Here is a 20,938-nt window from a genome sequence, read left to right on the forward strand (position 1 = left end):
GATGAATATTTGAGTTACGAGTTTGGCCTTCATATAAAAACAATGTGGAATAGTTTCACAGTTCACACCACCTGGAACACTATAGCGTTATGGTGTGTCCGAACGTCGTAACCACACTTTATTGGATATTGTGCGATCAATGATGTCTCTTACCGATTTACCAATATCATTTTGGGGTTATGCATTAGAGATAGCTGCATTCACGTTTAAATAGGGCACCATCAAAATCCGTTGAGACGACGCCTTATGAACTGTGGTTTGGCAAGAAATCAAAGTTGTCGTTTCTTAAAGTTTTGGGTTGCGATGCTTATGTGAAAAAGTTTCAACCTGATAAGCTCGAACCCAAATCGGAGAAGTGCGTCTTCATAGAATACCCAAAGGAAACTGTTGGGTACACCTTCTATCACAGATCCGAAGGCAAAATCTTTGTTGCTAAGAATGGATCCTTTCTAGAGAAGGAGTTTCTCTCGAAAGAAGTGAGTGGGAGGAAAGTAGAACTTGATGAGGTAACTGTACCTGCTCCCTTATTGGAAAGTAGTTCTTCACAAGAACCGGTTCCTGTGACAACTACACCAATCAGTGAGGAAGCTAATGATATTGATCATAAAACTTCAGATCAAGTTACTACTGAACCTCGTACGTCTACCAGAATAAGATCCGCACCAGAGTGGTACGACAATCCTATTCTGGAAGTCATGTTACTTGACCATGGCGAACCTACAAACTATGAGGAAGCGATGATGAGCCCAGATTCCGCAAAATGGCTTGAGGCCATGAAATCTGAGATAGGATCTATGTATGAGAACAAAGTATGGACTTTGGTTGACTTGCTCGATGATCAGCAAGCCATGTTAAATAAATGGATCTTCAAGAGGAAGACGGACACTAATAGTAGTGTTACTATCTACTAATCTCGACTTGTTGCGAAAGGTTTTCGACAAGTTCAAGGTGTTGAATACGATGAGATTTTCTCACTCGTATCGATGCTTAAGTCTGTCCGAATCATGTTAGAAATTGCCACATTTTATGAAATCTGACAAATGGATGTCAAAACTGCATTCCTCAATGGATTTATTAAAGAAGAGTTGCATATGATGCAACCAGAAGGTTTTGTCAATCCTAAAGATGCTAACAAAATGTGCAAGCTCCAGCGATCCATCTATGGACTGGTGCAAGCATCTCAGAGTTGGAATATACACTTTGATAAGTTGATCAAAGCATATAGTTTTATACAGACTTGCGGTGAAGTCTGTATTTACAATAAAGTGAGTGGGAGCACTATCGCCTTTCTGATAAATATATGTGAGTAACATATTGTTGATCAGAAATGATGTAGAATTTTTCTGGAAAGCATAAAGGAGTATTTGAAAGGAGTTCTTTAAAAGGAAAGACCTCAGTAAAGCTACTTACATATTGAGCATCAAGATCTATTGAGATAGATCAAGACGCTTGATAAGTTTTTCAATAAGTACATACCTTGTCAAGATTTTGAAATAGTTCAAAATGGAACAGTCAAAGGAAGAGTCCTTGCCTGTGTTGCAAAGGTGTGAAATTGAGTAAGACTCAAATCCCGACCACGACAAAAACTAGAAAAGAAGAATGAAAGTCAATCCCTATGCCTCAGTCATAGGTTCTATAAAGTATGCTATGTTGTATACCAGACCTATTCTATACCTTGCTCTGAGTTTAGCAAAGGAATACAATTTTGATCTAATAGTAGATCACTGGACAATAGTCAAGAATATCCTTAGTGAGGACTAAGGAGATGTTTCTCGATTATGGAGGTGATAAAAGATTTCATCGTAAAAGTTACATCGATGCAAACTTTTACACTGATCCAGATGACTCTAAGTCTCAATCTGGATACATATTGAAAGTGGGAGCAATTAGCTAGAGTAGCTCCGTGCAGAGCATTGAAGACATAGAATATTTGCAAAATACATATGGCTCTGAATGTGACAGACCCGTTGACTAAACTTCTCTCACGAGCAAAACATGATCATACCTTAGTACTCTTTGGGTGTTAATCACATAGCGATGTGAACTAGATTATTGACTCTAGTAAACCCTTTGGGTGTTGATCACATGACGATGTGAACTATGGGTATTAATCACATATAGATGCGAATATTGGTGTTAAATCACATGATGATGTGAACTAGATTATTGACTCTAGTGCAAGTGGGAGACTGAAGGAAATATGCCCTAGAGGCAATAATAAAGTTATTATTTATTTCCTTATTTCATGATAAATGTTTATTATTCATGCTAGAATTGTATTAACCGGAAACATAATACATGTGTGAATACATAGACAAACATAATGTCACTAGTATGCCTCTACTTGACTAGCTCATTAATCAAAGATGGTTAAGTTTCCTAACCATAGACATGAGTTGTTATTTGATTAACGGTATCACATCATTAGGAGAATGATGTGATTGACTTGACCCATTCCGTTAGCCTTAGCACTTGATCGTTTAGTATGTTGCTACTGCTTTCTTCATGACTTATACATGTTCCTATGTCTATGAGATTATGCAACTCCCGTTTACCAGAGGAACACATTGTGTGCTACCAAACGTCACAACGTAACTGGGTGATTATAAAGGATCTCTACAGGTATCTCTGAAAGTACATGTTGGGTTGGCGTATTTCAAGATTAGGATTTGTCACTTCGATTGTCGGAGAGGTATCTCTGGGCCCTCTCGGTAATGCACATCACTATACGCCTTGCAAGCAATGTAGCTAATGAGTTAGTTACAGGATGATGTATTACGTAACGAGTAAAGAGACTTGCCGGTAACGAGATTGAACTAGGTATTAAGATACCGATGATCAAATCTCGGGCAAGTAACATACCGATGACAAAGGGAACAACGTATGTTGTTATGCGGTTTGACCGATAAAGATCTTCGTAGAATATGTGGGAGCCAATATGAGCATCCAGGTTCCGCTATTGGTTATTGACCGGAGACATGTCTCGGTCATGTCTACCTTGTTCTCGAACCCGTAGGGTCCGCACGCTTAAGGTTTCGATGACAGTTATATTATGAGTTTATATGTTTTGATGTACCGAAGGAGTTCAGAGTCCCGGATGAGATCAGGGACATGACGAGGACTCCCGAAATGGTCAATACGTAAAGATCGATATATTGGACGACTATATTCGGACTTCGGAAAGGTTCCGAGTGATTCGGGTATTTTTCGGAGTGCCGGAGAGTTACGGGAATTCGTCGGGGAGTATATGGGCCTTATTGGGCCATACGGGAATAGAGGAGAGAGGCCGAAAGGAAGGAGGCGCGCAGTCCCCCTCTGGTCCGAATTGGACAAGGGGTGCAGCCCCCTTTTCCTTCCTCCTCTCCCCCTCTTTCCCCCCTTCTCCTACTCCAACAAGGAAGGAGGGAGTCCTACTCCTGGTGGGAGTAGGACTCCCCTTGGCGCGCCCCCTCCTAGGCCGGCCGCCCCCTCCCCCTTGCTCCTTTATATACGGGGGCAGGGGGCACCTCTAGGCATAACAACAACAATTGATCCCTTGGATCTCTTAGCCGTGTGTGGTGCCCCCCTCCTTCATAGTCCACCTCGATAATATCGTAGCGGTGTTTAGGCGAAGCCCTACGACGGTAGAACATCAAGATCGTTACCACGCCGTCGTGTTGACGGAACTCTCCCTCGACACTCGGCTGGATCGGAGTTCGAGGGACGTCATCGAGCTGAACGTGTGCTAGAACTCGGAGGTGCCGTAGTTTCGGTGCTTGATCGGTCGGGCCGTGAAGGCGTACGACTACATCAACCGCGTTGTTCTAACGCTTCCGCTTTCGGTCTACAAGGGTATGTAGACAACACTCTTCCCTCTCGTTGCTATGCATCACCATGATCTTGCGTGTGCGTAGGAAATTTTTGAAATTACTACGTTCCCCAACAGTCCCTACTATCAGAACGTTCTCTGGAGGCTAACATGTCCTCAACCCTGGTCAATTGCTGGTAAGCTTGCATAGAGAGTGGCATATGGAAGAGGGTGCTAATATCTTCTTGATTATGCACAAAATGAAGAGTACAGTCCTTGTGAATAGCAAAAGAGAATAACTCAGGGAATTTTGCTTGTAGAGGTTGTCCATCCCAACTATCAGACCAAAATAAAATGGTATCTCCTTGACCAGCTTGACAAATGGCTTGTGATATGTATAGGGGTATGAGCTTTAGCAGGGTCTTCCACCAAAAGGAGCCAAGTAACTTGTCACTAGGAGGGCCATTGTGGTAGTAAGTTTCCCAAATGATGTGCACCCAAGGAGTGTCCACTTTATTCAGAGATTTATGAAGAAATTTCATTAGAAGAGCTTTGTTGTGGACAGTGATATCAAGAATGCCTAATCCTCCTTGTGCCTTAGGTTTACAGACAACATCCCAAGTAATCAATGCAGGTCCAGAGTCCATTGACCCAAATTTTCTCAACAAGCAATTCCTTAGGTAGCCTTCAATTTGTTTGATCGCAGCTTTTGGTAACATCAAGGAGCACATGAAGAAGATTGGCATGCTGGCAAAAATTGATTTGACCAAGGTAAGTTTGTCACCAATGGATAATAAGGTGGCACAACTTAGGAGTCTATTCTCAACACTTTTCAACATGGGCACGAAGTCCACAATTCTTGGTTTATTGATACTGAGAGGCAAACCAAGATATGCATGGGGAAGAGTACCAATTTTACAGCCAAGAATATCTGATAGTTCCAACATTTTGCTAGGTGGAGTGTTGATGGGAATCATTATGGATTTAGCATAGTTCACTTTGAGACCAGTGTAAGCTGCATAGTGGAGAAGGAAAATTTTAATTTGAAGTAGTTGTCCACTATCAGCATTAGCCACCAAGATAGTATCATCTGCATACTGAATGATTGGGTAGTATGGGAAAGAAGCATGAGTAAGGGGGGAGCTGATCAAGGAATGTTGCATGGCTTGATTAAACATGGTTTGAAGCTGGTCAGCAGCTAGCACAAATATGAGGGGGGATAAAGGATCCCCTTGTCTGACCCCTTTCTTACATAGAAATTGCTTGCCAGGAAATACCATTTAGGAGGATAGAGGAGAAGCGAGTGCCATATATCATGTTGATCCAATTAATCCATCTGCTTCCAAAACCCTTAGCTTGAAGGATATCCACAATTGTATAATGATTAATCATATCAAATGCTTTCTCAAAGTCCAACTTGAGGAGAATAGTTTCTTTCTTAGATAGGTGGCATTGGTGAATGTACTCATATGACCAAGCAAGGCAATCCTGAATGCATCTGTTATTGAGGAAGCCATACTGATTTTTGTGCACCAGAGTGAGGATCACCTTCTGAAGTCTGTTGGCAAGAAGTTTGGTGATGATTTTAAGAGTACAGTTCAGCAGTGAGATAGGCCTGAATTCAGCAGGAGTGGATGTTGCCTCTGTTTTCGGAATCAAGGTGATGAAAGAGTAGTTGATGCTCTGGAGATTGACTTTGCCATGATAGAAGTCATCAATAAGCTTGTAAAAATTAGGTGCAATAATAGACCAACATGCTTTCAAGAAAGTGGCATTAAAACCATCTGGTCCAGGAGATTTGTCAGCTGGCATATGAAGGACCACATGATCAATCTCTGATGTGGTAAATGGGACCCCAAGTTGGGCCAAATTGTCATTTGAGGTTATAAGATGGTGTAGCAGAAGTGGATTTTGTGTGGTAAAAGTTGTACCCAGTCTCTCTTTGAAAGCTCTGAAAAGGATTGCAGCTTTAGCATTGTGAGTGTGGTGTTCCAAACCATCCTCATCTTTTAGCATATCAATACAATTATGCCTATGTTTGATAGTAGCCTTTGCCTGAAAATATTTAGTATTAGCCTCTCCCACTTTAATTTTCCTGATAGTGGCCCTTTGCTTCTAGTAGAGCCTCTGGTGATTAAGGACTTTGTCCAAATGTGTTTTCAGGATATTTCTACCATTAGTTTCCACATATGTGAGATCTCTGGCTTCTTCCAAATAATCAAAACACAGAATCAAGAGGTTTGTGTTATCAATAATTTTCTTGAGATCTGATAGGTTTCTGGCCCAGTTCTTTAACCCTTTCCTTAGTCTCTTAAACTTGGTTGCAATGATCTTGGCATTATCTCCCTCATTCACATCATGTGTCCAAATGTTGTGGACAACTGACAGAAAGTCATTATGTTCCAACCAAAAATTCTCAAATCTGAAAATGTGAGATTTAGGAATAGAGGTACCAATCTTGACCATAAATGGTACATGGTCAGATGTGGTTTTGGCAAGAGGGTGTGCCAGAGTTGCTGGGTAGCTCAGAGTATAATTTTCAGAAGTAAAACACCAGTCAATCTTTTCCAATAGTGGCCAATCCTGCATATTGCTCCAGGTAAAGTTTCTGCCTTTGATAGGGATTTCAATCAAAGATAAGTTGCTGATAGCTTCATTGAAAGCTAGCATATTATGAATATTTCCCTCCTCCAGGTTCCTGTTATGTGGGTATCTGATATGATTAAAATCTCCAAGTACCATCCAGTTACTATCCTCAGGAGTTTGGAAGTGCCTAAACCAGTCAATAAAGTTTGGTCTCTCATCCTGTTGGCTAGGTCCATAAATATTGGTCAAGATCCAACTATCCCCATTCTGGGAGGAAGTGAAAGAAACTGAGATAGAGTAATTGTTGGAATGATAAAGATGACCCTGAAAGACCTGATCATTCCAAACAATTAACAGTCCTCCTGAAGCTCCCACAGATGGAAGATATTCAAATTTGCTGAGTCTCCTTGGACAAAAGTTCTGAAAAAATCTTCTATCAATCACTTCTCATTTGGTTTCTTGAATGCATAGGATGGCATAATTAGATTCATCAATTTTATTTCTGATAGTTGTCCATTTCTTGGGATCATTCAATCCTCTAATATTCCAATTAAGAATGGACCATTCCTTATTCATGTTCACAGAGATAATAAAGCTGGCACAAGATCAAGCTAAAAACTGAAACCTCTTATGATATAAAAGAATATTGATAGATTCATGATTCTTTGAACTTTCCCAAACATAAGAAAGTGCAAACATAGTAGCATTCTTCCACATCCAAGCCCAGATCAGCTAGTTATAGAGCATTAAGTAGGACACCTCAAACAGGAGGAGAAAACTGACAGCCACACATCCAGTTACATCAAGTTTAACAAAATGACAAATTGCTCTGTTCAGCAGAAGGAATACACCCTGGACATCTTTAAAAGTAACTTTCCAAAAGATAGCATCATACAATCTCATGATAAAGTGCTAAGAGTCTACTGAAGACAACTGGATCTTTAATGAACAGAGCTGGCTCTTGGGGCCTCCTTAGCAGTTGGGTTGCTCTTGTTTTTCTTGTGCTTGCTAGTCAGCATCTCCTCAGTAGTATCTTGAGCAGCAACCTTGCAGAAAGAAGTATTAAGACTTTTAATCACTTTTGCAGGGATTGGGGGAGGTAGAGCATGACAGGCAAGGCAATTTTTATCCATGCAGATTTTTTTTCTTACAACCCTTTAGTTGTTGTAATCGACAACTTCTCCTTACCTCAGTTTCCACTAGTGGAACCTTTTCCTTTCTCTTCTTGATGTTGTGCATGGCTGAAGTAGATGCAGCAGCCTGTGCCAGAAGTGGTGCAGATGGAGCTGGCGAGTTGACTTCTTGCTCTTGTGTCCCCTAAACCAAATATTGTGAAAAGGACAAGGATGAATCCACAATAGGACAAGACTGGAGAATAACAAATGGCAAGGTAATATCACTGGCTCCTTGTGTAATAATCTCCCAAACAGTAGATGTAACAAACTTCTTTGCCCAATCAAATTTGTCAGATAATAGGAATGTGACTGACAGAAAATTAACCCAATCAACAGGTACCTGAATGGAAGTTTGATCATTGTTTGAGGGGGAAAAATGCATGTACCAGACTTCAGCACCTACCTTTCCCAGAAGTTCAGTCTTATGAGCAATGTCCTTGCTATCATTTGTGCTCAAAGTAGATGGCACCATGAGTGGATTTTCTACCTCTTCAATTAAATCATTGGTTGGTAGAAAAGCAGGGAATGGAAAACCAGGGGTGCAGAGAGCTCAGAAGAAGCAGATGACTCACCTATAGCTCCAGCATCAATTGACTTCTCATTACCATCTCTAGCTTGAGGAGAGGTAGCAGTGACTTCTTTCTTGAGTTCAGATTGGTTCTCACCAGGCATGATTGACTGTGACTGAAAATCAATGAGATTAGGGTCATGCTCAGTAATCAGTACAGCAGAGGGAGCAACAGTAGTCCTCTTGATGTTAATCATGTTCCTAGAGTGTGACATGGTCATGGCTTCCAAAAACATAGGATCATCTCTACTATCCATATCAAGAGACTGTGATGGGACCAACATCAGGTTCAGACTCATATCTTCAATAGGTAGAGGTACGACTTCCTGGGCCTCCACTGGCATGGGCTGCAGAATGATTAGTGGGCCAATAGGCCCAGCTAGAGCACCTGATGCCTGCTCTTGTATAGGCCCAATGGGCTCATCCAATAGGTTTAAATCTGGCACATGTGGCGCCAAAGGGCCAACCATAGATGCTCCTGTATTTCCACTGCTAGCTGACTGTCCCAGAGACAGGGTGAGACTGCTATGAGGTACCAGTTCCAAAGCTTGTTGATGTTCTTCCTCCTTGGGAGCCATCAAGTCCTGAAGCTCAAGAAACTCACCAGGGTGAAGTTCATGGTCAATCTCAGGGTTTCCTTCTGGCATAGCCCAGTGTCCCCAGCCAGGCATCTCCTCTGGATCTTCTTCCTCTTCCATCTGATCCTCATTTTCTTCATTGTGTGGAGGCAGGTTAAGATCTAATGGAGGAATCACTGGTGGCTCTACTTCATGATGCTGCAGGGGGGCCGGAAAATGGTTGTGCTGATTGGGGTGGTGATGGGGTTGTGCGGGCTGTGGATGTGGATTACCAAATGGTGGGATTGGGTCTTCATCATGTGGTTCTTCCCCAAGAACTTTGTGCTGCAGAATGATTACAGGTACAGTTAGGGAGTCAGAGTGCTCCCCATCTCCAAAGACAATACTTGAAGGTATATCCCTCAATTCTTCCACTTTGATCTTAACCATCTGGATGGCTTTAGTGCTTCTAACTCTGTCCCACATCACAAATTTACCAAACTTGCTCACAGCATCATTAATCCCTCTGATGTTCCTTCTGTCAAAAGGGTATCCACAAAGCAAAATCCAGGCATCTCTAGTAAGTACTAGCTTTCTCCAATTCAGTCCCTTATCATGATTTTGGAATATAACATGAACATCAGTGAACTGATGCGGGCTGTTAGCCACCAAATCATCTCGATCAAAGACACTGTTGAGTTGAATGTAGGCTTGACCAAATGGACACTGAGTAATCTCTCTAAAGCCTAGTCTTCTGTCAGTGAGGAAATCAGAGAGTACCTCACGCACAGTGTTGAAATCCACAGGCAGATTCGGCATTGGCACTATTGTGGCAATGGCCCAATCTTCATGAAGTGGTGTTGGCGCAGCCGCAAGCACTTTCATCTGCGCAGGCCTTCCTTCCACCGTAATGCTCTGGTGGTTGGGAGGGAGAAAACGGGAGAGATCAAAAGGAAAGGAGGCCATGGCAAGGCTGCGTTCTGGTGGAGAGGCGGAGGAAGCCAAAGTGGTGAGGAGGTCGATGGGCAACGGGGATGACGACGGCTTGCAATCTTTGAGCAGCAGAAGGCGATGAGGCGGAGTAATGGAGGGAGCTAACTCGGCAAGGAACAGAGGATGTAATGTCGAGGTGACCAAGAGATGATGGCTGATTGACCGCTCCTACCAATTCAGCAGCGGGAACAGTGGCTAGATGCCTCGGAATCGCAAGCGTCCGGTTCGGGCCAGCTAAAGTGGAGGTGGGCTGACCATGGTTGGGCTGAGCCGAGGAATAACAATCTTTGGCAATATGGCCCCATTTCTCGCAGGCCTTACACTTAATACAGTTGGTGCAGTTGGGCCTGGCGTAACCAAAGAGGAGACAGCGCACACAGAAGGCCTGTTGAGAGTTTTGAAATTGCGTTGATCCCGCCCTTGGCTGCATAATGGCTGATGAATGTCCATTACTGCCATAATGGCCATTATGGCCCGATGATGGAGCATGTCTGTTTGAATGGGGTGAACGGTCAATCGAAGCTCGATGATCAACTCGATCTAGAATGGGGAAAAGACCTGGAGATCTAAGAGCATCGTTTTTTGGGGGTGACAACGGAAAATATGGGTCCATTCATCCTCTTTTTCTTGGAGGTATTGATCGAGTTCCCAGCATGAGTTGGGGCCTCCTTCGCCCCAGAGAAGAAAGTTAAGGTTGAAAAGAGGAAGTGAAATGTTACCCCCTTTGATGATGGAGAAACCAACTTCTTTGGAAGAGACAATAAACTTGAATGACCAATTTTGCAGTAACTTGACTTTAAAAAGAGATGCTCTTCCTCCAAAACAAGCCAAGAGAATAGTGCTAACCTATTCTTCCATGAGACGCAACTGAGATCTGGTGAATTCAGCCACCATAGGGAACTCTTCAGATTCTTGATCTTCAGCATGGTTGATTGGAACGCACCATTTCCTCCAGATTTCTGCTGCAAAATCTTGCCCCTTGTCGAAGTCGAGGTCGGCGAGTGCCATGGTCGATGAAGAAGTTGTGGGCGATTGGGGAAGCTGGACTTGGAAGACGGAGATGGAATGGTCGCCGACGAGAGATCAAGACGAGGACGTCGGCGTGGCGCAGGCCGACCGGAGGCAAGACGTGGATGCCGGGGCCGGAGTGGCCACCGGCGGAGAGGCTAGGCGGAGAGGCAGGATACAGAGTATCCCTAGATGAGCTTATTTTCATAGTTTCTTCAGGGTCGAAATGAAACACTGCTCGGTATCATCAGTTGTGCTAGATGATGAACATGCATTTTATTTTCATAATGTTCATAATCCATATGTATAAGATAAAATGGCTAGGTAATATATAATGAACCTATGTGTATACCATTGTGGCTGCAACTTTTTGAGAAATGTAAGATAATGTTGTTTTCACATTTTATATAAGTCATCTTCTATATCATGTGTTTTATGTTGCCTTGAAGCCGAAGGTAATAATGAAGACTATATTCTTATGTTACTTCTAGATAGAATGATATGTCCTTGATTTTAATTGGTATGTGGTATCTTAGTTTTTTACTCTTAAGGTAGTGCCATTGATGTATTTATGTTGTGCTACAGCTTGAAATATAACTTCAATTTACATTAGCAAAATCATCCTTCTTTGGAGTGCAGCGTACTACTCCTCTATCCCGAAATACATGGCGTATAAACTGAGTCAAAAGGTAAATGTTTTCAAAAATTGACCAAATGTACATACAAAAATATTAAAAGAAGCAATACCAAAAAATTGACTAATTCAACATTATAGTTGCTGACTAAATTTGGAGCAGGCCGGCGACTAGAACTCCAGAAGCAAACAAATCAACAACCTCCACGGGCCTTGAAACATCTGGCCCTTCCTCCTTCTCACTCTCTCTCTCTCTCGGGCCCAACACGCGCTGCGGCAGTGACCCAGATCCACCCCACCCACCCCCACCCCCGCCGGCCACCACGCACACACACACACACACAGAGGCGGAGACAATCCCCCAGACGAGGCGACACCGGACCAAGAAGAGGCGGACGGCGGCGATGGGCGGCGGCGGAGGCGCGCACGGCGGCACGACCTACAAGGGCTACACCATCCCCCACAACAAGCGCTGGCACACCATCGCCGGCAAGGGCCTCTGCGCCACCATGTGGTAATCGCCCGCCCGCCCGATCCCCTCTCCTCCCCTCTCCCCCCTTCCCCCGGCCCGCGCGCCTCCCCCCGCCGCCCCGGCGCCCGCTTTCCCCGGTCGACCCTGGCCCGAGCGGCGACGCGGGCGGGATCCGCCGTCCGCGGGGGGGATTTCTCGGTCGCGGTAGATTTGATTGGGAACTCTTTGTTCCGAACGCACGGTTTGGGGATCTGGAGTGGGTGGTGCTCGGTCGCGCGTGCCGTCTGTCCGATCTGGTTCTGTCTCGGCCATGCGATTCGCCGGCCGCGCTCGGTCGCCGGAGCAGCGGTGATTGTGGTAGGAAGTTTCATGGGGAGTTGTTCAGATTTGGTCTTCCAGGTTCTTATACAAGGAAGGCAACCACATCCAGTTGCATATGCCCTGTGATATTCTTCAACAAAGACTAAAAAGAAATCTCGCCTTCAGCCATAGCAACAATAGGGCGATCATCTAACCAGGTTAGCAAACAAGCGGGGTCGATCATCTGCATAGGTTATCATATACTCTGGTACCTTCAGCCGTAGAAACTGTGGTGCGTGTCATTTTTATCAGTTTCCACCCTTGCAGCATGAGGATGACCATCTACCCAGGTTAGCAAACAAGTGTGTAATCATGTTCCCAGGTTCAGGGTAATGCCTTCAGTATGAAGGTCTAGTGGTGAGCATTAAATTTGAGCAAGGTGGCACTGGTATATCTTTACAACCTCATGTGAAGTGAAAGAGGCGTCTGGTGTTAGGAGCGTATAACCTTTGTATCTTCATTACAAAAAACATCTGGACCCTATACTATAACAACCAATCAACTATACAAGAAACACTGATGGTTGAATCCATTGACCGTTATCTGCATCATAACTGGAGTAATTATCAGTTCGCAACCAAAATGCCTTGACTTCAGGAAAAAGAACACACACATGCCACAAAGAAGCATGTTAAGGCTTTTGTTCCACTCAGCTTTTCTTCTTCAACCTGCTGAATCCTTTTTGGTTATTTTCCATTTAGTCATCAAGTCTTTCACCGCCCATGTCCAGATTCTTCCAGCATAGTTCACCATGACCACACTAGCATAATTGCATTGATGCTCTAGATCAAAATATTAAATTTGGCCATGTTTTCCAAATTCAAGCTTGGCATCTTCGATTGTATGTTGATTGTGCCAGTGCTCTGTATTTTTAAGCATATCCAGGCATAAGTATCATTCTATATATCCTTAGATCTATAAACCATTAATTTTAACAGCGCGCAAGCTTTTGCTGTTACAAACTTAATCAAAGTTAACCTCTCTGCAGGTTTTGGATTTTCTACAGGGCTAAGCAGGACGGCGCTGTACTCTTGGTATTGCTCCATTCTATTTCGGTTTTCGTCCTTGCACTCTGCACATGTTCTTGATTTACTTGCATACATGGTTAATGATATCAATGTTTTCAGGGTATGCGCCATCCTTGGGATGGCCATGATGATCACTCGCATGGTCATGGGCATGCACATGAGCATGAGGTATTAGCTTCAGATCACATCTCCACTCTTTTTGTATGTGCTTTAGTTTTGTACTTTAACTTTCTGCGAACGAGTTGAAATGGTTGCTCCTGTTTCGTTCCTGGTCTTGTTAACATTCTGTTTGTTATCTTGTCATCTTGATCTGACTGTTCTTCTCTTTTGCTATGAATTGCTTTGTATTGTTGTTTTCAGCAGTTTTACTTTCGATAATGTGAGAACCGTAGTAGTAGAAATATTGCAAGATTAGAGAAATGTTGGTTTCTGCATATCTTATCATCTTCAATGTTATCAAGTTTAGAGACTTATTGACAGATCATTACAACTCAGGAAAGCAAATTTATCACATGTTGTGAGTTGCATAATCGTTTTTTAAACCTTGCTGCATAATCATTTCAATGGCATGCTATGTTTATGCGTGTCTGTAGGGAGTTAGAGCTACCAAGTGGTGGTAATCGATGTCATACATCCTCTTGGTAGTTCTTGACAGTTTATCAACTGAGGTCAAAGTTACGTTTTGCTTATCTAGCACGCCTATTTGATTACGTTCAGGATAAGCCAATGCAACAACATCTTTCTTTTGTTTGCCTTTTGAGAGATAAACATAAGAGCTAATGCACCCTGTCCTGTTCTTCCACGCAGGCTTCATCGTCGTCATCGCCGTCCCATTGAGCTCAACGCTGAAAGCAGCTGACAGAGACCCTGGCACGTCGCATGTTTCGACGCAAGTCTCTGCTAATAAAAAACAATCACAACTATCATTATTCACCGCTGTTGTTTGCAAGTATTTTTTTTAGCACACAAACTGGCTTTGTTGTGTATTTTGGTTTGGAGCTGTGGCGTCGGTGGGAATGCTTCGGCGTGCATGTGTTGTTGCTTATTGTGATCGCTGCAGCTGTTGTCGCATGCTCCGAGAAATCCTGTGATAATATATGTATCCCGTTCGAGTAGCGCATTGCAAACATGCCTAAGCGTTACTGCTGTTTAGCACTCTTAACTTCCAGTAGTTAGTGTCTCGTAGCAAGCATGCCTAAGCCAGCTCAGGTGTTCGAGCTCCTGCAGCCGTCTGTTTCCATTGGTGATGATCTGTGCCCCGTGCCATGGCAAATATATTTATTTTGATATCAATTCAAAAGAAATGAGGCGGTTTATTATGTGGAAATTGGGTCAAAATCATGATCCAGTTTATGTGAAAAACTGGATCAAAAACCATATAGCCTGAGGGGCAATGTTTCTTGCGGAGGCAAGAAACATGAAACACACACACACACACACACACACACACACACACACACACACACACACAACAAAACACCGGGCACCAGTTACAACACAACACAAGGATGAGCTATCTAAGATGCAGGTGGTTGGGTGATGCATCACTGGTTATGTCATAATCGCAAACAAAACAACACTAGCAAAAGTTTCCAATGCAACTTCCATTTCTTTCTTCTTCAATTTCTAAAATTTCAAGTGACATTTTTACTTCTTCCAAAAATGTTCTACTTTGGCTCATAAATCACAAGTAATGTGTTGAGCCACCCTCTTAAATTTCAACCCATTTGGAATTCATTTGAACGGGTTTGAAAATTAAAACAGTTGTGCAAATTTTCCTCTTCCAAAAATTGGTTTGAGAATTTGTCTGAGTCCAAAAGAAAAATATGTAGTCTTCTCAAATTCCCTTTCTAACCCTTGCTTTCTTTCTCTCAATTTTTCCGTGTTTAAAGAAATGGAAAAGGAAAAAGAAAAAAGAAAGAAGAGGGAGAGAGAGGCCGAGCGCGCGCTCCAGCCCAGCTACTGCGCTCGCCCCCTTTCTCACCGGCTAACCCACATACCCTCGCAACGCTCCGCCCACGTGTCGATGTGGCCCCCACCTGCCAGCCTCTCTCTCTATAGGGCGCGCATACCCACCTTTTCGTCTAGCTCCAGCCGGAGTACGGGGACCGCACGCCCGACGCCGCGCTCGCCCATGCAGCTCGGCCTTATCTTCTCCTGCAGCTCGCCATCCACCCATCCCTCGCCTCCACTTCCTTTCCCTCGCCCACAGAAACTCTAGGCCCCTTCTAGAAGGGAGCCCAAAAGCTCTCGGCCATGGCGCCCACGTAGCCCGATCGAGCTCCCCTCCACCGTCGTCTTCGTGTCTGGTCGACTCATCTGCTTCGTCTACGTTGACTACTACACGGACGCGAAGCAAGAACACCTATGGACGCAGTCTTCTTCCTCTACTTCCCAATTCCCATTCGGCCGCTGCCTCGCCTTCGTCAATTGTCGATCGTCTACTTTGTCCACCTCTTGGCCAGCCAAGCACACATCCGTGCTTGTGGTATGCCCGTGCACCTCCTACCCCTTTCCCCCCTTCGATTGTGTCCGGTTTTGCCCGATTCACCTCGAGCCCGAGAGCTCCTCCGCGCGGCCATGTCGCCGGCGTTCGTCCCCATTGCATCGCTGCACTCGCATGCATCCGTAGAGTAGTGTGTCAGCGTTAGTTTCTTCATTTGCCGGTCTTAGCGTCGATTCCATAAGCACCCGAGCGCCCCCAACTCCGGCATGTCGCCACCGTCGCTCCCATCGACGTTTGGCGCCATGGTTGGTTGCCTGGGTTGCGGATTTACACACTGCACCCTTTGCACGCACTCACACTTCGGGAGCACGTCGGAATTCAACTCCGGCGAGTGCTCCGCCGTATGTTTGGTTGCCGCCGACACCTCCTCTGTTTCCCCTATTTCATTTTGAATGTGAGCTCATCTCCGCTGCCGGATCTCAGATGCAAGGTTAGGATTAGAACGTTTTGTAACATTTTGCTGCACCACTGCCTTCTATCACTGCCACATAGGACCACTTTATCAGGCTCTAGATCCAACTCAAATTTCATCACGGCTATGCTCGAGCAGATGCACAGTCCTAGCCCAGTGGCATGAGCCCCTCTCTCTCTCTCTCTCCACCGGGGTTTAAATCCCCTCGGGCGCAAAGAGAGGACAAACGCACCCATATTTTTGCGGAAATGTTAACGCCCACATGTGTCGGCGTTTACCACCCAGACCACACGCAAGCATCTCCGTTGGCAATTTTGTGCACGAATCTTGGAACAAACAGGCCGGTTTTCGGCGCCACGTAGGACGAGTCTCGTGTGCGATGTGCGAGTTAGTTCGCCCGCACGGTGGTTGCTATCCCGTGGTCAGCGGTTGCCACTCAGAGGCGTGCGGTGGAACTTCCATGCGCCCGCACGCCACGCTCCGACCGCGGTTGACGTCAAACACGTCGCACACCCCTCCACCCTCTCCCTCACGGTTCCATTTACTCACCCACGGCGCAATTACTGGCACAACCCACTCGCACTTCAAACCACTGGAGGAGAAGGCGAGGGGAGAAGGCGACGGCGGAGGCGGAACAATCGACGGTGTTCGCGGCCGTCGGTGGTGCTCGCCGGAACGGAGCGGCTTCGCCGGAACGCGTGCGGGTTGAAGGTAATGCTCGCTACATCTCTTGCAACCCCTTCCTGCATTTTCCCCCTTCCCTCCCTGTTCGATTCCTAGATCGATTCGTAGAGATTCTGGCGATTCGGCGGTGCGTCGGTGTTCCCGCCGGCGCCGAAGTTGTCTGCTAGCCGTTTTTGGTGGCACTGGGCAGTTTCGTCGCTGCCGCGGCGGCGGCATCGTCGGTGTGGTTATGCCTGTTCGGAGGCACGCACTAGTCTTGCGTATGGATTTGGGAGGTGTCCCCCGGTTTGTTTTGATGCGCATTGGTTCGAATTTGTGTTTGCAGTCAGTTCGTGCGAGAATTTTGAGGGTGATTTTGAAGTCGAAGTAGTTGTCATTGAAACCTAGATCTAGTTAGTTGGTTTTGAAACTGTAGTATGAGGCGAACTTGGTAGAATGACTGAACGTGAACAAATGTGTGGCAACTAAACTCCCTGAACAAATGTGATAGTTGCCACAAACGTGTTTTGCTTTGCGGCAACAAATTACTGAAAATGACTGTCATAGTTGCCACATTTAAGCTTTCACATGGGGCAACTAATTTTATTGAATGATTATGATAGTTGCCACACACACGCTCTTCCATGTGGCAAACTGAATTTTGCTGAATTACTATGATAGTAACCACACACATGCTTTTTTATTGTGACATCTAATTTTTTCTGAATTATTTGTGATAGTTACCACATATTGATAGTTGCCACAATCGGTAGTCAATGCAGTTTCAGCATCTAGCTGCACTGGACGACAACTAATGTGCACATCAAGTGTGCCTGTTTGCCACTTGGATTGTATAATCATGTGGCAAATAGAATGTGAACACACTGTCTGTTGCCATACTGCAGATATGACAGTGTGGCAAATTGGCTGCATAATATGGCAACCACATTTGCGTACCAATTGTGCCAGATGCCATACATATGTTTTTGCATGTGGCAAGTTTTTTGGCTGACCACATCATGTCTGTTGCCATGTTACAGTCAGTACAATGTGGCAACTTCATTGTACTGCGGACGCAATTTTTTCGTTTGCCACAATGACTTTGTGATATCTGAACACACTGTGCCAGTTTTCAAGTTATTGATTCAGATGTGGTTTCATTGCTTTTTTGTACTATATTGGGCTAACATGGCAACTTCAACATTTTGTTTTCAAGTGCATTTACCATATGTACACTTTTTTTACTTGATAGCGTAACCAACGTGCTTACTTGCCACGTTTATGTTCTCGACAATCATAGGGGGGGCGCGTGTGTGTTCATGCTATATTTTTGCATTCACTAGTTGACATTTTCTGTTAGGTGGCAAATGCTTACCTCTTGCATTTACATTTCCACCTTGACATTTTGGTCTGTTCCTACATCAGCAGAATGGCTCGTGGCGATCATCAAAATGATGACGATGATTTCATGGATCCACCACAGCGTAATCGGGCAACTAGACGGAGAAAAGAGGGTGATGAGGTAACTGTCCACACACCCGCCCCCCCTCCTCCTGATTTATGTTATTGGTTGGCACCTAGGTCTTTTGCAGTCGTCTGTCATGAACTAAATTTTCATGACATTGTAAAACATGGCAACAACTGATCACTTTGTGTCTGTTTTTTGCAGAAGAAAAAACGTATTCGCAACAGAGCCTCCCAAGAACGTCTGACTGTGTTGATTGACAAATTCACCGACGATCAAAAGGGAGCTGCTGCTGAGATGGGTATGCGGGCTCTGATGGAAGTCCGGTGCACGAACCTTGTCAACCCTGTATGCGACTGGCTTGGTGAGATCTACGAGCCCGCCTCCAGGGAATTCGTGATTCCGGGACGTGGAAGACTTCCGTTGAACGAGGAATCCGTGTTCTGCACTTTGGGTGTGCCTCGTGGACATATCAAAGTCCCGTACGAGGTCAACAATGAGATCGAGGAAGCGCTGTCCGCCCGTTTGTTTCCTGGATTGGAGTCCATGCCGAACACATCTGCACTGGCAGATTCGCTGCAGGCCATGACGACGCACGGAGATGTTTTCAAGATGAAGCTACTCATGTACCTCATCTCAGTTGTTTTTGCACCGACCACTTCTCTTCGCCCAAGCAACAAATGCTTCCCCATCCCGGTGAATGATCCATCTTTACTACTTTATTTTCCTTCAATCTTTTTGGCTCCGATGTCATGTGTAAAGCTAATGTCTGCCAGTGTTTTCGATGTTTTTTTCCGTTTGATTTCTGATGCGGCAAACTTTTTGCCCTGAAATTTTATGTGGTGCAGGCGAATCTGAAAAATATGAAGAACATGAACTGGTGTAAGTTTATTGCCGACTTCCTCCATGATGCTTTCGCAAACAAGATGTACCAAAAGGGTTGCCGACTGCATTTAATGGTATTTTTTTATCAGATATCTCTGTGAACTCTGTTTTATAACAGACTTTTATTCATGCATGGCAACCTGATCATAACAAGGTGGCAACTGCCATAATGACAATGTGGCAACTGCCATAATGACAATATGGCAGCTGTCATAATGACAATATGGCAACTGCCGTCATATTAGCATGGCAACTGCTATCACAGTATGATGGCAACTGCCAGCACACTATGATGGCAACTAGCATATACATAATGCAACTTCTTGTTTTTATTCCATTCTTGTCATGCACATCAACTTGATTATCATTGGATCATACATTATCCTGCTCTTTTTTGAACTACAAAGTACCCATGATGGCAACTGATATTTCTTTCTTTGTAAAATTGTTTTAAATCAGCTCATGTATGTCGACTGTCTTGATCTGTCCACTGTGGATTTCATTGGGGTAGGAGGCCCGCCGCCTACGCACAAGTTTGTTGTTTCTGCGTGGACTATCAATGCTGTCAAGGCTGTGCTTGCCGCAGACAGGGTAACTGATACCACATATGGAAAACTGCAGGTTAGTTTTTGTTTCTCTCTCCACACAGCATGCTTACAAATTTGACATGAGGCAACCGTCCGTGGTTTATAAGGCATGCTTACAATTTCTTTTTGTTTTTCCTAGCTGCTGGCCAAGCATGCTATAGACTACAGCGTGTTTGGGGGGCCTCAAAACTTTGGAAAGTGGATGGATGTGCACTCAGCTCCGTCTTGCCCTTCTGAGGTAATCAAAATATCTACATCCATGGTTTGCCGTGGATTACTTGTTGATGTCGCGCAAGAGACTGCAATATGGGTGGTTGTTGATGCTTCTTGTTTTTCGTGCACAGGCGAGGGCACCTGTTGAGCATCTAATTGGGCAGTTTGCATCCGGAATGACCGGCTTGCTCGGGAAGTTGGTTGAGGGGTGGACGTCCCTCAGTGCCTCTGACAGTGACGCGGTTGCGAGGCAGTTCACTTCATTTGTCCCAGAACGTACACATCGGCCAACCGGTTGCCGTGGCCGGTACGACTACAACAGTTCCCAAGAGCCCGGTGACACACAAGATGATCTAGATGGAGACGCTGGCCTCAGCAAGGATGACGATGATGGCATGGATAATGTGCATTAGGACACCGATAACGATGAACATGCTGAAGTTCGCACAGGCAGCAACAAGGGCAAGGATGCAACAGATATCCCCCCACCGGAGAAAGTGAAAGAACATACGGCTGTGAGAGGCGAGGGGGTGTTGCCATCAAGGAGGGGGAGGGCCCCAGAGGATGTTGGGCAGGGTTCTCCTGGCAAGAGGTCTAGGACCGATCTCGTAGCTGTCAGGAGGAGGTTTGACTTTTAATTTTAGTTTTTTTTCTGTGTCTATTTTTCTTGGAACAGTCTCATCCATTTCTTGCACTTGTTTTTTGTCAAGCGCGACAATGAGTTTGTTGTCTGACAATTGCCACATTTTTTTCCCTCCATCTATTACGTGTAGTGAGCCGACTGCTGGTGGACGAGCAGTTACGAAGAAACAGGCGCCAACGCCAACCCGTGTTTCTGCTCGCTTGAACAAAGGTGCCCCCATTGCCGGTGACACCCCTTCCACCAGGTATTCTCCTCGTACGACGACGACCAACACCGGGGATCCTATCGTGTTGCCAGACCTGAGGAAGCCAGTCAAGAAGTAGGTTTATCCATGTGCTTTCATTTACATAGTGGTATTTTTTCTTGAATTTCCAATGCTACTGTTCAGCTTGTCCC

General features: G+C 44.9%; 2 protein-coding genes across 5 annotated transcripts; both read left to right on the forward strand.

Moving 5' to 3' along the window:
- The first annotated feature begins 11,612 nt into the window (after positions 1-11,612).
- On the forward strand, positions 11,613-14,326 carry LOC119337648 (NADH dehydrogenase [ubiquinone] 1 beta subcomplex subunit 2-like). The gene is made up of 4 exons (XM_037609811.1): positions 11,613-11,822; positions 13,129-13,174; positions 13,268-13,336; positions 13,976-14,326. Exons 1-4 carry the CDS (start codon positions 11,713-11,715, stop codon positions 14,003-14,005), a joined length of 255 nt encoding a protein of 84 aa, XP_037465708.1. The 5' UTR covers positions 11,613-11,712; the 3' UTR covers positions 14,006-14,326.
- Positions 14,327-15,361: 1,035 nt separating this feature from the next.
- LOC119336039 lies at positions 15,362-19,765 on the forward strand. Of its 4 annotated transcripts, none has more exons than XM_037608081.1 (5): positions 15,362-16,797; positions 18,175-18,271; positions 18,419-18,910; positions 19,063-19,173; positions 19,559-19,765. In XM_037608081.1, exons 2-5 carry the CDS (start codon positions 18,179-18,181, stop codon positions 19,763-19,765), a joined length of 903 nt encoding a protein of 300 aa, XP_037463978.1. In that variant the 5' UTR covers positions 15,362-16,797; positions 18,175-18,178. The 4 variants fall into 4 exon arrangements, with proteins under 4 accessions (XP_037463978.1, XP_037463977.1, XP_037463979.1 ...); XM_037608080.1 differs by having other exon boundaries at positions 18,178-18,271; XM_037608082.1 differs by having other exon boundaries at positions 15,362-15,656.
- The last annotated feature ends 1,173 nt before the right edge of the window (positions 19,766-20,938 follow it).

The sequence above is a fragment of the Triticum dicoccoides genome, chromosome 7B (assembly GCF_002162155.2).
Source record: "Triticum dicoccoides isolate Atlit2015 ecotype Zavitan chromosome 7B, WEW_v2.0, whole genome shotgun sequence".
Taxonomy (NCBI): domain Eukaryota; kingdom Viridiplantae; phylum Streptophyta; class Magnoliopsida; order Poales; family Poaceae; genus Triticum; species Triticum dicoccoides.